Source organism: Pavona decussata, unplaced genomic scaffold (genome assembly GCF_977016875.1).
Source record: "Pavona decussata unplaced genomic scaffold, jaPavDecu1.1 SCAFFOLD_58, whole genome shotgun sequence".
NCBI classification, from domain to species: Eukaryota; Metazoa; Cnidaria; class Anthozoa; order Scleractinia; family Agariciidae; genus Pavona; species Pavona decussata.
In genome coordinates this window covers 5318646-5333822 of record NW_028145480.1, presented here as the reverse complement: position 1 = coordinate 5333822, position 15177 = coordinate 5318646, and the positions used below count along the sequence as shown (strand labels likewise).

General features: G+C 38.4%; 2 protein-coding genes across 2 annotated transcripts; both read left to right on the top strand.

Moving 5' to 3' along the window:
* Window positions 1-4168: 4168 nt before the first annotated feature.
* LOC146479857 (E3 ubiquitin-protein ligase TRIM33-like) lies at window positions 4169-4924 on the top strand. The gene has a single exon (XM_085110253.1). It carries the CDS (start codon window positions 4266-4268, stop codon window positions 4920-4922), a length of 657 nt encoding a protein of 218 aa, XP_084966379.1. The 5' UTR covers window positions 4169-4265; the 3' UTR covers window positions 4923-4924.
* Window positions 4925-5574: 650 nt separating this feature from the next.
* On the top strand, window positions 5575-6510 carry LOC146479856 (protein meiotic P26-like). Its single transcript, XM_085110252.1, has one exon. It carries the CDS (start codon window positions 5575-5577, stop codon window positions 6508-6510), a length of 936 nt encoding a protein of 311 aa, XP_084966378.1.
* Window positions 6511-15177: the final 8667 nt, after the last annotated feature.

Genomic DNA, 15177 nt, shown 5'->3' with positions numbered 1-15177 from the left:
ATGTCCTCGTTTATTATACCTTCATCTCCGAGGATGGGTACATTTTAGTTCAAACCTCGACCCGAACTGTAACAGTCAATAGCAAAATACGGCACACAGACAGTCGTAATACACACTTTTGGGCTTTGCAGACTATTTTTCTCGGAAGGGGATTTGGCATCAAGAACATCCTGTCATCTAACGTTTTAATATAAAATGGCCTGATGCTGGAGGCTAAGAGCCAATACAAGCCTTACGGGTGGTGACTGTTCCTCCGTCGCTGAAACATAGTCGTTAGTTAGCGGAGTGGTTTATTTCTTCCCATATACAACTCCCTTAAAAAAGACTGTGTGGAAGACTAGAGCAACATTTGCTAAACGGAAGAAACGTATTCATATAAAGAATAATAAACGTAGGGTGGGTTAGTAGGGAATTTCTCCACGCCGAAAAGCCCTGAGTGATTTGCTTCTTCCACTCTCTCACCCCCGGGTGGGGGGACTCTTATATGAAAGGGGGTGGGGATGCTCGTCGTCTCGCTTAGGAGTGTAAATTTTGGATTTGGTCTCACTTAGAGTGTTCTGGGCAAAACGCCTTAATTTATATTTAGCCCTGGAGGTCTCGTTTAGGGTTGCACGCAAAAAGTTACTGCATTATTTATTTGTCTGTGTTATAAAATGGTCTCTTTTAGGGGGTCAAAAAAGTTTGGGCCAAGCCCAAATTGGTCTCCTTTAGGGGTTTAATTCAAAATTTCCGACGAGCATCCTCGCCCCTTTCATATGAGAATCCTCCTTGGGTCTTTCACTCTGTGCGTACTGGCTGCTGCATCTACCAAAATTTGTTCATATATCCTTTTATTGCACATTCCCGAAAATATCATAAGAGAAGTGAATCAGTTAAATTTTAAATTCCTATGGAAAGATAAGGATGAAGTAAATAGTTATGAACAAAGATAGCCTATTATGTCCCCATGTTGTACCAAGAAAACCATTTTTAGAAAAAATTGCGCCACCCTCACGTCATAAACCCGCGCGGATACACGCAGACCCGTTGCGATACCCTAACCCTAAGTTGAGTGAAGAAACTATTCCTATGTTGCTGCAGCAGCGTGGATGAAGAAAACAAACCCGCTGCTGTTCCCCCTCCCCCCCAAAACTAACTAAATTATTAAATAAAAAGAAAAAAAATTAAATTCGAAAAAAAAAAAAAAAACCACAAAAAACAAAAAAACACATACCCTACATGCACAGAGAAACAGAATTCTTATCGCAACGGGTCTAACGATGAACCAAAGCGGGCAAATTTCAGAATGTTCCGCAGATTGCTGTCTTATAAAAAGGTAAAGTACTATTGTTTTTATTTTCAGTTTCAACGCTTGTCTTAGCACGTCCTTCCGAAGAATTTTTGGCGATTCAGCGATCTCAAAATCAATATTCAAACGTATTTAGTTGGCTACGGTAATCCTATTTCCAACAAGCACATTTGGAATAAGTGTTGTACTAAGGTTTGTTTCGTTTAGCATTTTTATCTATTATTGTTATGCGTTTTTGAACATTTTTATGAGATTTGTGCAATACAAATTACATTATTATTATTATTATTATTATTATTATTATTATTGTTATTATTGACATATCTTCTAAGAGTTAACGGATTTATGCTTGCTTGGAGGGAGGGTTCTGGCTTAATTTTCCTCAGAAATGACGTACCCTCATTCCAACTCAACGATTTTCTCATGAACATTGCTCTGCTGCTTGAGAATCAAAAGGCTCTTTCACAAGTAAAGATGGAGACTGCAGGGAACTCACAGAGCAGGTGCTGCCTGGGCTTGTATAAGAGCTGGGAGAGCTACAAGCCACAAGTACTCTGAAAGGCGACTGATATGAAGATAAAAGAACAGGATTACTTCACATCCAATGAGAATTTAGGGTACTGTCCTTTCACAGATCATCGGTGTCCAGAAAACACTTTTAAAGCACTTTTCGATGCTGTTTAAGAAATCCTTTTACTGATTGTAAAAGTATTGTATAAATTGAGGAAACTAATGAAATAGATGTAAAAAGCTGTAAACATTTCCCCATATTAAACTTTATACCCTTGCGAGTCAATTACTGTAAGTCGCCAAGTAATTTTAACTTAATAACAGTAATGAACGTATCGATTATAGCTCTTAAACCTTTTTTTTACTATCTTGGTTTATAATAAGACTTCCCATTGCTTTTATTTTATCTTTAAACCCTAAAGCCGCTGGTGCGACTGCATTTGGCCATGTTTGGGTAAAACGTTCCCATTTCCCTCCATTTGAGTGTTTTGGGTTTTCGTATCAGGCGGCGCAAAGAGCTTACTAGCTGAGACTTTCTCAAAGTCCGTTTTGTCCATTCAGGCGCACTTTCTCGCCTCACGAGTCCGTCTCTCGTTGCTCTCTTTTGGCGCCATAACAAGTCGACTTGTAGCAAGTCTTAGTGGATCGTCACAATGGTATTTCACGGGCACTCGTCCCTGGCGCCCTATCAAATGTGACGTCACCTCTTAGCTGATTGGAAAGTAAAGTCGCGCTCGGCTCCAAGCACTCAAAGGCAAGCTCGGTTACTTTGATAAGCGCCTTGAGGCCTGGGGACGTGGCTGGTATTTTAGGGAAGCGTTTCGTAAAACTTCCGAAGAGTTTACGGGCCGATAATTTTTTACAAAATCCATTTCCTTTTGCCTGGTGGTATTTTTCTTGCTAACTAGACCAATGCGTCCTTTAATCTTGTGAAGTTTTCAATGTTTTTGGCTTTCAAAGTTATTTAAAGTCAAATTTCTTGTAATGAACACTGAATTTAATGCAAACTAGTTTTTTTTTTTTGTAATGTTTTCGAGAGTTTGGAGAAACGCACGCCCTGTGGATTCTGTAAGTAATGGATTTAGATCACGTGATAATTTTGAACTGAACATGCGTGCTGTCTGTTTAGTTTGCGTAAAAAGAAAGAAAACATGCTGTACAAGAAGAATTTTGTCAGTTTGACTTTGTCTACCAGTTGTTATGTCAACTGATCTATATTTTGGAAAATAAATAAAACTTTTAGGGCGCGTTTCAAAATCAGAATACCTTGACAAATTAAATGCATTTTTCTTCTAAAACATTGATTAGAATCCAACTTACTTTGCATTTGGCTATTTGGATATGCGGCTGAAAGATTATCGAGAGGAAAAGATTCTCGCAGTTACCTTCGCAACCAGACTGTTGCGAAAAAACTGAAAAAAATCCAGGCTTGAACTGGATTTCAAACCCATGACCTCTGCGATGCCGGTACAGTACTTTGACATTTTTCGTTAGCGGGCAACAGATACAACATAGATTTTTTAGTGTGTTCCTTTTTCAGAACACACACAGAATAGGTCCCAAAGACGCGCCCGTAATGTCGTTTTGTCCTGTCTCTTAATTCATTAAGAGGGTGTATCAAAGAAAACGAAAGATTGGGAAAAACGACTGTGTCGCTCTATCTTTGGGAGTTTGAAAACGGAACGTCACTCAGTTCTTTAATATGTCTTCGCGTTTTATCAACATCTACACGTCTATATTTATTTAGTGCATTTATTTTGATCAAAGCTCGGATCACGGTTCATAAGTCCTTTTTCTCTATCAGCAAACTCGATCGTATATAATTTCTTTGTTTCACAGCACTAATACTTTAGAAAAATCTGTCAATTCACCTCTTTAGAAGTCTTCTTTAAAAATCTTTAGAAGTCCTACGTCGCACAGCAGCGAGACAGACTTTTAGCCCTCTTTTGGACGCACCGTCAGATTCAGTGCTGCAAACTGCAGCGAATTTTCATAATTATAAACTGATCCTGAAAAAGCTCTTTTTCTGGCCCAAAGGCGTGAGATTAACCTGAGAGTGCTAGGATTTTCGAAGACGACACGACTAGATCCGAAGATTTCTGAAGACCTCAAAAGATTTCCCGAACATTTCCACGTCCCAGTCTCAGGATGTGTAGCGCTAAACACGACCTCGTCCCCAATTCCTTCCTTCAAAAACAGATTTTTCGGGGAGAGTATCTATTCGTTTTTCACATCGCTTTGATCATGAATTTAAGGCTCTAATAGCTCACTTTTTGAACCAACAGGCGTGAGAAATCGGTCCGTATACGTAAGCGTGAGCTGGAGTGAGATCGAAGTTGAGGCTCACGCCAAAGACCTGCCGGACTCTGCATAAAAACGAGGCGAAGAGCCTTCTCCAAACCGAGGTCAATAGTCGACACGATACGACTCGCTTTCTCAGTCCTTCGTCGAACGCAGTTAAAGTTATATGGATGTTAAACAGCTGTTCAAAACTCTTCGGAAGGAGGCTGAATGCCCGATCTGCTTAGAAACAGTCAAAGAACCGAAGACTTTACCATGCCTGCATTCCTTCTGTTTACAGTGTCTTGATAAATTGGCTGGCTTCGCTCGAAGACAGTTACAGACGACGATCAACTGTCCAGTTTGCCTGGCTCGCTTTCACATTTCGGAAGGAGACTCATTCAACGAATTACCCGCTTCTTTTCACCTTAACCGACTTGTCGATATCCTTTCTCTTGAAGATGGCGGCAAAAAGACGCAGAGATGCAGCAGTTGTGAAGAAAACAACGCCGTTACTTGCTATTGTTTTGTTTGTCAGAGCTTCATGAGTTCAGCATGTTCTGAGGCTCATCAACGACTCAAGGCCACCAGAAATCACCGCAGTGTTTTGATCGAAAAATTACAGATGAGAGATGTTGGAGAACTGATCGGCAGACCCACCATGTGTTCACAGAAATATCACGAAAACGAAGCGCTAGAATATTACTGCCAAGAATGCAAATGTTGTATTTGCATGAAGTGTGGATTTGTGAACCATAACCGTCACACCATGGGGGATATTCAACAAGCTGCCGAGGAGCGGAAGCTGCAAATAGCGAGTATTGCAGACAGAGCCAAATTGTAGATAGCCGTCTTGGAAGGAAAAATTGAGACACAAAATGAGCTGTTGAAAAGGAACACGAACGAAATGCGCGCAGCCCAAGATAGAGTGACAGAAACTGTGCACGAACTTGTGACAGTTTTGCAGGAGCATGAGAAAGTCACAACGGAGAAGTTGGCTGAAGTTAATGAAATTCAAAAGGCACATCACGCCATACAGATGGAAAAAGTCAAGTCAGTCATTTCCCACTTCAAAAGATCTGTTGAGCGCGGCGAGGGCATTTTACAGAGGAATAACGCCCATGAAATTCTACAGGCAGGGAATACCATTATTGAGCGCCTTGAAGAACTATTGAAAACAACAGAAACACAGGTCGATATCTGTAAAAGCTTACATTTGTGTTACATTATTCCAAATATGAGAAACATCTTCAATGCCATAGAAGATCTGGATTTGGGTCAACTTCCCGTCCAAGTTGTGGCTACTCTCACTGATCCTTCACAATGTGTAGCTAACGGAAGTGGTTTAAAATCCGCGCAATTGGGCATTAAAACATACTTTACCGTGACCACAAACGATTCAGAGGGAAGTCAGTGTTACAGTGAAGAAGACCTAGTCACCGTGACCATCTGCTCCCCAGCAGGAGAGGAAGAAATGAACATAACGAATCATAAAAATGGCAACTATGAAGTGTGGTACAGAACAAAACACATTGGACAACATGAAATTGTTGTTGAGGTTAATGGAAAATCGTTGTCTGATAGACCTTGGAGTTTTCAAGTGGAACGACCTATTTACCACTGCAAAGCCGAGGTGTCAGAGTTTTCACAGTGGTCGAACGGCGTTCAGGAAGAAGGAAATCTTGAGTTTCCGTGTAGCATTGCACAGTGCGACAAAAGTGGCAACATTGCTGTGGCTGACCACGAACGAAAGCAGGTGTTGTTGTTTGATTCGCAACCGGAAGGACGTTAAGACAACACTGAAATTAGGAAAAACAAAACCAAGATCTGTAGCATTTTCAAAGTCCAGTGAAATCATAGTCGTCCATGAAGAGTCGTCAAAGTTCAGCGAAATTTCTGTTTTTACTGAACATGGAGAGTTCGTCAAGAACATTGATACGCACTTGATAAACCCATGTAGTGTGTCTGTTAGAGATGATGGCCTACTAATTGTCTGCGACTCGGGGGACCTCAAAGTAAAGATTCTGTCCGCTGAGGGAGATAAATTAGAGCAGGCTTTCAGAGTGCTGCAATTTGACGCATTCCCCTGGTTTGCTGTTCACCATGAGAACAAGTACTTCGTATCTTATTGCATGGCTCCTTGTGTGAAGGTGTTCAGTGAGGACGGGGCATTTTTATACGACATAGAAAGCTATGCTTGCTCTCCTGCCGGACTTGCTATTGACAATTTTAACAACTTGATAGTTTGTGACGCTGGTAACAAGACAGTTCAGGTCTTTACACTTCGTGGCGAATTTCTCCACTTAATTCACAGGTTTGGCAACTGCGATTGCCCTTGCTCAGTCGCTGTTACTACAGATGGGGACATCATGGTTTCTGAAATTACAAGTAAATCTATCTATATTTTCCAGAAATCAGTCTTATGTGCTTGAAATCAAGTGCACAGCTTAGAACAAATTCATACTAGTTATGCAATGCTTTCGAGTGGTATACCGAGAAAAATCCCACGGGTGACTTGATTTTTCTTAGTACGCACACTAGCCTTTAGGCGAGTGTGTATACAAAGAAACATGAAGTCACGAGTGGGATTTTTACGATATACCTCGAGAAAGCTTTGCATAACTAATTTATCCCATGCCACTCATTGAATTAACACAAAACGTCATTCTTTAATACTTTAACAGCAAATACAATCAGTGAAAAAATATTCAACAGATTGGCAACGTTTCTTGCAAGTACATAATTTTGATAAAAAATTAAAAATATAAATAGGTACTGCTAAAAAAAAAAGATAAAAGCCTTTCTAGGCCGCGAGGAACGCCGAGATTTTTTTTCGTGGAATACTACCCGTTGCATTCTCTATGGCATGGGATAATGTAGATACATTGCACATTCAGAGCACATTCAGTGGCTCCCAATGGTTCGTTTCGGTGGAACATCTGCTCTCCGGAAGACATTAACCGTCACTAAAACTTTGAAGAAAATTAGCGTTTCCTTAGCGAACGCTCACCTCAAATTTTTCAATGCAACCTCGTTCCTAGGGTCTCTCCTCTTTACTCTCTCGCTCCCTTGGGGAGACCCTGGGAACGAGGTTCTTCGCAACGCTGAAATACTTTTGTTTACAAAGGGGAAAATAAGACGTTAAAACTGCGAAAAAAGGTCAGATAGCAATTTTGGAAAGACAACAGCAGCTCGTAAATTCGGAGAATAAGATTCCTCTAAAATTTTCGGCGATTTAAATTTTCAGCTAAGGAATCCGAACAGATCAAACTGTGTTAGTTTACACGCATGCGCCCTTTAAAAAGGCCATAAAATGATGTGGGAGTGCAGGAAATAATATGTTTGTCTATTTTTCTTTAATATTCCGGCTGTGTACCACTGGACATTCCCACTTCTTTGATGGCAGGGATATAACAACAACAATTATACTGACTTTATCATCAGTTATAAAGTTGTACATAGCCTTTAGTTAAAAAATAATACAAAAGAATGAAACTCTATGTTAAATTGATCATAGTTTGAACGAACTTTATGATTTATTATTTTGAGGTTTTATTGTATTAGGAGTGTAAAGGGTCACAATGGTATAAATACTGAATCCTTTGTCATTCTAGAGTTCGCAAAGGATATTATTAAATAACGCAAATAACTGAAATAAATAAATAAATAAATAGATAAATGAAATTGATTAATTTACGCACATTGCAACATGGGTTGAATTAATTTGCTACATTAATGTAAAATTTACTCACGTGTTCAAATCCTTGATTACCGTTGCTACACCGCCATATTGGTGTACCAAACTGTAAACAAAGCGCCCACGTCCGGTGAATGTGAGTCACTTTAAAGATGTTTTTGTGCCTGGTCACGAGCTGCCCATATTTTTAGAAACACCTTAATAGAAGACTAAAAACGTAAACCGTCCTAAAGTCTTTTCCTGACAAGTTTAAAAAAGAGCCTAATCGAGACTGTTTTGTCACGCAATTAGAGTCTAATTAGCGCGATTGTGTGACTTGTTTTCCCATACTCGGGTTTGCGGAAATGATAAACCGTATTCAAACAAGGAGCTTAAGCGGTTAAAAGGAAAGTAATCCATACTATTCCAGACTTTATTCAGCCTTATCCATTCATACTCGAAATTAAGATTTTTCAATTTGCATTATTTTTTTGTCCGCATTTTATCCTATATTTCCATGCAGAGTGCAAGTCATGACACTTGGCCAACTGTATCCTGCATAGGCTCGATTACCAGCCCCTGTACGGGAAATGAGCCCACGCTCACCCTCACTCGGGGAGAAAAGCCGGTGCCGAGGGAGCAGTGGAAATCGAGCCTAGCCTGTGCAATGTAGTGGATCTTTTTTCCACGAGGAGCGGGTGGCTCTGCACAGGGTAGAACTGCAATTGTTAATTTGGAGAAGAAGTTTCCAATATTTCGTTAAGGTGATGATTTAAGTAACAAAAGAAAGCCGAATAATGCTGTCACACATATACAACGAAATAAGTCTAATTGAGAAGAACATGAAAGGGTAAACCATAGCTGAATTTATAAAATATTTAGGTGTCAGACAAACTCCTATAATCTTTATTTTCTGCTAGAAAAGAAGAATTTTCCATTTGTCTCACTACACGACACCAACGAAGACTCTTCTCGTCCCAGTGTGACTAGTGACCAACAAAGTTTCGTTTTGTGTAGGCTCGATTTCTGCCGCTCACTCGGGTACGGTTGAGCCTACGTTTGGTCCATCGCGAACAAAAACAGATCGATGAAAATTCTGAGAATAACCGTTGCAAGTGACTTCAACCGGGTTGTGAGACGTAAACTGAGAAATGTGGAAATGGACGAGATCGATCACTACTCCAGAAATAATTTTTACAGAAATGAAGGTTATTTTATGAGTATTGTTTGTAAACTTCTTTCTATTTATGCTCTAAACCTGAAATTCACGATTCACGCGTGAATATCGGTCTTGATTCACAAGTTTTTTCGAACAAAGTAAACTCGCGCTTTGATTGGTCTAGACGAGGTTTTTTTTGCGATTGTCGCACAGACCAAAGACCACGAATGACGTCATAAGCGACAAAAAGTTCACGTAATTTCGCAAAGATTACGGGGACAGATCGAGGAATAGAAACAGCGAGACTTAGCGTTTCTGTATGACGTCAAACCCTACCATCCCCAGTCTACCGTCTTACGCGGTATTTTACCCAACCGGAAGTGAAATTTGACGCTTTTATTCGCCTCAAACCCGGAGAAAAATTGATAAGGAATTTTTTTCGATTTTCATACGAGAACAACATAAAGATTTGATCAAGCTGAAATAATAAAAAAAAATGTTATATACACTTTAATATGTATCCTTAGTATTGTTTCTGAACAATATTCTGTTGTTATTCCAACAATAGGCTTTCTTTTGTAAAGAACAATACATCTTAACTTAACTGGCCCCTGCATGGTAAGAACACACTTCTTTGTTATTTTAGATTGTGGCCATTTTCACTAACTAACTCAGTTATTGAAAAACACAAGAACAAGGTCAATAATTTCAGCACAATTTTTGGTCCATTCAAATTCTTTCCATAAAAACAAAACATTCCCCACTATAAAAACTTTATAGTATACTTGAATGTAAGGGGTGGGGCCTTTTGACCTGTTACTACCTGAAGCATATGGTACTCCGACAGAATGTGACTCATTTAACGCTTTGGAGTTTACAGATCACGACAATAAGAATGCAACTAAAGAGTTTCAAGTTGACGCCACCAAGGCTGGCTTTATTTTTGCTATTGTTTTGAACAATAATATTTTGGATGATCTCTGATTTAATCACATACTTTCATTTTTCAAAGACTATAATATATAGTTTATCAGAAGGAGGTAAGAGACAATTACGAGACTCGAAAGAAAGATAAATAATTTCTAAAACTTCAAAGAACGTTTGCGTCCGATTCAATGTAAAAATAACATCCTTTACCATCCAATTAAAATAAAATATTTTCTATATTCGATGCATAAAATAACTGTGTACTCTATTAATCCGAACGGACGTGTGAATATCGCGTTTTGTACGATTTAAATTCTGCGTTGTCACTGTGTTGTCAAACTGACGAAGAAAACATGGAAAAAAGTGAACGACAGGATGGAATGAAATTACGCGCGAACGTTTACTCGCTAAATTGTCGATGCTGTACGTTTGCGATTGAGGTAATATATATATTTAGCCAAGCCTAAAAGCGGAGCTCCAATTTTTTTGATAGCATTTATAGAAATCTGCTTATCGTATGGACGTAGTTCCTCATCCTTTCTAAAGTTATATATATATTTTTAAAGCATATGCAGCAAACTCCCCATCAACAATGTAATTCCAGGACCCCATGATCATCGGGTCCTGGTAATACAGAGAGCACAATTATTTAAGGCTGATTTTTTGTAACAGAGGGCATTTTTTTCTTTTTTCATTTTTTCCTTTTACCGAGCAAGGGTTGGTGATTGGTTGATCTTTGCGCTTGTACCACAATCCCGTCCCCAGAGCCCACGCGCGTTTTTGAATGGGAATGAAATTCCTAGGAAAATATATAATCCTTAAATAACAAGGATTGGAACCAGGTTTGTGGGCCCGCGAGAATTGGCACCCCTACCAAACCCATGTTTTCGCGAAAAGCGCTGGGCTCTGAAATCTGGTTTGCAGTCCTTGTTATCTATAGTCTTCTTCGCAGCCGTTATAAGGGTCGTCACGCAACGCTCCTCCCCACGGAGCGTAGCGTGAAGACACTGATAACGGCTGCGAAGGAGACTATGTTATCTAAGGTCTTCCTGGACTCCTAGTACCCAGATTCTTCATTTAAAAAATGGCGGCTACCACGTTCGCAGAGCCCGCATTACCCTTATCCAGCGGAACGGGCGCTGGATAAGGGTAACGCGGGCTCTGAGTACGAGCGAAGAGGCGATTTAGGTGTCTTTGCTAGTCTTTGCTTCGTTCTAGAGATTTGGATCAAACAAGATAAAAGTAGCAGTGTTCAGACATCTTCCTGTATTAGGATGGTGGACAAAAAAGAAAGGATCTTTTTAATTTCTGCATTAGTTTTCAGGTTTGGAAGCATCAAATTTTTCCTACGCCTCGTCTTATTTTTCCTGCGCGACTGTGTGGAAGTGTTCCGTTTTGACAGCAGATTTGAAGAAAACTTTTAGTGTGATAACCTTAAATGTCAAAAGTAGAAGGGGTTTTGCTGTGTCGGTGGAAGGCAAAAGGTCCGACAGCTCCGTCAATCAAGGAGGTAAGATAACTTCAAATCTTTATGTATGCATACACACCTTTAAACTGTTTGCAGTGTTGTTTTTTTTCTGACAAGGGAGCAATTTTCTAAAAGAAATCTTTAATTTAATCAAGATAATATTAAAATTGCAAGCTAATACGGACAATAGTAGGCCAGTGTTGTTATATGAATTCATTTGGTCTACTAATACTAGGAGATCGTTCCAAACTGGTACACCGTGGAGCAATTGAACAACGAGTCATTATAAGTTATAGGGATTTACAAAATATTTAAAATTTCATCTTTTTCTAGTCAAATCGAGTGATTTTTTTTATGTTTAGGTTCTGTTTGAGGGAGATGCACATTGGAGATGTTTGAATACAGGAGAAATATTTCAAGTCAAATTAGCTTTGTGCCATAATTTTTTATATTTTCTTACCGCACTTGTAGCTCATTAATTCAATAAATTAGATTGAAAAGCTCATTTTTAAAAATTTCTGTTATTCCCAGGTTGATAGCTATTCTTGTGTGCTTATTTTGGTTTTTGTATAAACTCAAACTAAATGGTCAGTTCCATGCAACTGATATTGATTTACAAGAGAGTAAAGATGTCTTTCTTGCTCTTAACTTAATCTAAGAATGCAGTATAATTTTTCCCATTTGTTTCGGTGGGATAGGAAAACATGAACCTTTCATAACTTCCTGTCAATCACATTAGTTCCATTGTTTTGAGAGTGCAAAGTGATACTGTTTTGTTCAGAGAAACCACAGCAGTAATTGGCTGCCTCTTATTCTTGATATTGTAAAGTCAAAACAACAATCACTTGTGAATGCCTTTTGCTACTTTGTATTTATGGAAACTAGTAATAATCAAAACTGGATCAGAGAGTGCGTTTGATAACCTTGATCCTAGCGTAGGTTCTCTCCTTTGCCAATTTGGTGATGATGTCATCTGCCCCTGCAAAATCTACAGGGGTTGCCAGATATACACATGTATGTTCCAATATCCTTTCATTCATGGCAATCAACTTTAGTTCTCCCACACAATCTCAACTTCAGTCTGTGTAAGGAGTGCGTTCTTTCTATGTTGAATGCAATAAATGTCGTAAGTCTAATTATTCAACGGAAAAAAATTTTTTTTCAGTCCCTAGTCATTTGTACCTGATTTTAAATTAAGTTAGTAAATTGTTTGACTTAGAATCAAATAACAATTGTGTATAAATCCTCAAATGTCGCTGTCAAAATCGTTACCAAAAAAAATCCATCAGGCAGTTATGGGAGCCGGTTATCCCCAGCAGTTTTTCTACACTTTGCTACACGAGAGTTAACTTGGAGTACAGTTGGAGATAACACAACAATTAAGGGGTACTGAAATTTTGTGTTGTGCGGTACTGACTATACAACTGAGAAATCAGAGAATTATCCTTGGAGTGTAAATTTCTGTGTGGGAAGGAAACCACTTAAATTTTGCATTACCCTAGTGAGGAGATTAATTTTGGTCCATCAGTGATCAAAAAATCCTGGGGTCATAGGTTTTAATCCGTCAAAGAGTTTTTCTTTACCTTTCATGGACCACATTATCTTACTGAGGCAATACTGAAAAGAAAACTAAGCGGTTTCGTTCCACCACAAAAATTTACACTGCAGATTTTATTCTCTGGTTTCTCAATTAAGGAAGAGGCCTTGCTCCAACCCATTAACCTTTTATCCTTACAAGCAAAATCTCAATTTAAGAAGTCATTAGACTGCTAAACACTACACTACTGCAGCCTCATCACTCCAGTTTATGGATAGCACCTCATCTGAGAAGTCCCATTCATTTTTACACAGCAAAATACCCACAATGTATCATAACATTAATTTTAATAAGCATTCTCTCAAAAATATTCCTTACTTTAATTTTCATCGTCCTCTTTTTCCGAAAGAAAAAAATAGAAGGAACAAGAGTGCCTAAAGAGAGTTGAGTGCATGTACAGCAATAGTACTCTTCTGAATTCACAAAATGATGAACAACATATACTTTGCTTGAAATATAATTTGCAAATTAAAAGCATTGTATCACTTTATTCTCCAAAACAATCAGTGGATTAAAGTATTTTCATATAAATAAAGATTTTACCTAAACTTTGGACAGAATGGAAAGGGAAAGTAATATTATTTAGTGTTTTTCCTTATGTTACTGAAAAAGTTATACCAGACTATGTGATAAGGTGTAGAAAACTGTAGCACAGGTTACTGCATGTCACAAAACCCATGAAAATCAACAGTTATTATTGGATAATCAAAAGTAAGTAAAAGAAAACAATTTACTTGGTATATTAACATTTTTACAATAATGTTATGTGACAATCACTTCAGTGGAAGTACTGTACCAATTTTTTTTTAACTTCCTAGTGAAAATGAATTTTGTTCAAAAAATTGGAGGCAAAAAACTGACTGAAGCAAATCCAAGAGAATTTTACAGCGGTTACCAATAACACGCGACCTACGGCATTCAAAAGAGTCAGATAAAGTTGCGTTTTGGTGGACGTCAATCAAACAAAAGCCGTTGAAATTATTTTGAATTCTGACAAGATTGCAAGGTAACCCTGCAAGAAACTAAGAATTTTACCTCGCTAAGAGAAGGTAAACTTTATTTAAATTGATTCTCGAGCCAGATCAAGCGCAAATAAAAGGTATTTTTGAATTAAAAATTTCAATTTTCACTGCACGTGATAATTTACTCACTTGCACGCATCGCTGATTTATTATCAGGTGTAGTGATTTCAAATGTTTCATAAAAAAAAACTGCTTCGTCTACACAATGCCCATTTTTTTTTAGATAATCTGGCTTGGAAATCAACTTTCATAAAGTTTACCATCCGTCAGCGGATAAAACTGTCAATTTCTTGGTTCTGTTACCTTGAAATGGTCTAAGAATTCAAAATAATTTCAACGGCTTTTCTATGATTGACGTCCACCAAAACGCAACTTTATCGGAGTCTTTTGAAGGCGATAGGTCGCGTGTTATTGGTAACCGCTGTAACAACTATTTGTTCTTCAAGAATTGGGAGTGCTGAAAAACATTGAGAGTTCAAATAACTGAGATTGCACTGTAAAAATAAATAACTGTACATATTTCATAATTCATTACCCACTACCAAGTTTTAAATTTTTCTTTCAATTAAAAGAGATGGCTGATAAGAAGTTTGACCTTGTATCTGTTAAATCACAGTCTTCAAAAGACGCCAGGGTCTGGTTGCATTAAACATGGCCTGAATATCAGTCATCTCCTCTCTAGATGATTGGTGAGAGATGGGAAACAGCTGATATTCAGGCTTTGTAAAAAATATATATATTTAACTAAAGGTAAGGTGAGGTTTTGTCTTACAGACAGTGCAACAAACTCAACTGGGGCCACCGATAAAACCGACACTTTTTTCTACCAAAGCCAGAGTCCTTTGTTGTAAACATGACCTATGATTGGCTGATTAATGTTGGGTGGCCCCAGTTGAGTTCGTTGCACTGTAAAGTATACAGAGAATGCCCCTTGTTCAGCATATTTCTGTAGCCTCCATCAATTGAATGATTGAGTGACAGTGCTGACTGTTGCTTATAAACGTGCAGCTATTGTAGGCCCAGACATCCAGTGGCCAATCTCTGTTGTACACAACATGCTAGAGCAATAGCCCTGCCTGGCCAACTAATTAAAATCTTTACTGCTGAAGAAAAATTTTATATGCTCAGCGAGTGCCCATTCAATTTGGTTCGTGCCATCACATCAACATTTATCAAAAGGTAAACAATTTAATACACAACTGGATCTATCCCTTGATGGGAAAAATGCACAAAAACTTTCACACAAGAAT

Coding starts and splice junctions, on each gene's coding strand:
- LOC146479857 (XM_085110253.1), top strand. CDS start 4,266: ATGGATGTTAAACAGCTGTTCAAAACTCTTCGGAAGGAGGCTGAATGC.
- LOC146479856 (XM_085110252.1), top strand. CDS start 5,575: ATGGCAACTATGAAGTGTGGTACAGAACAAAACACATTGGACAACATG.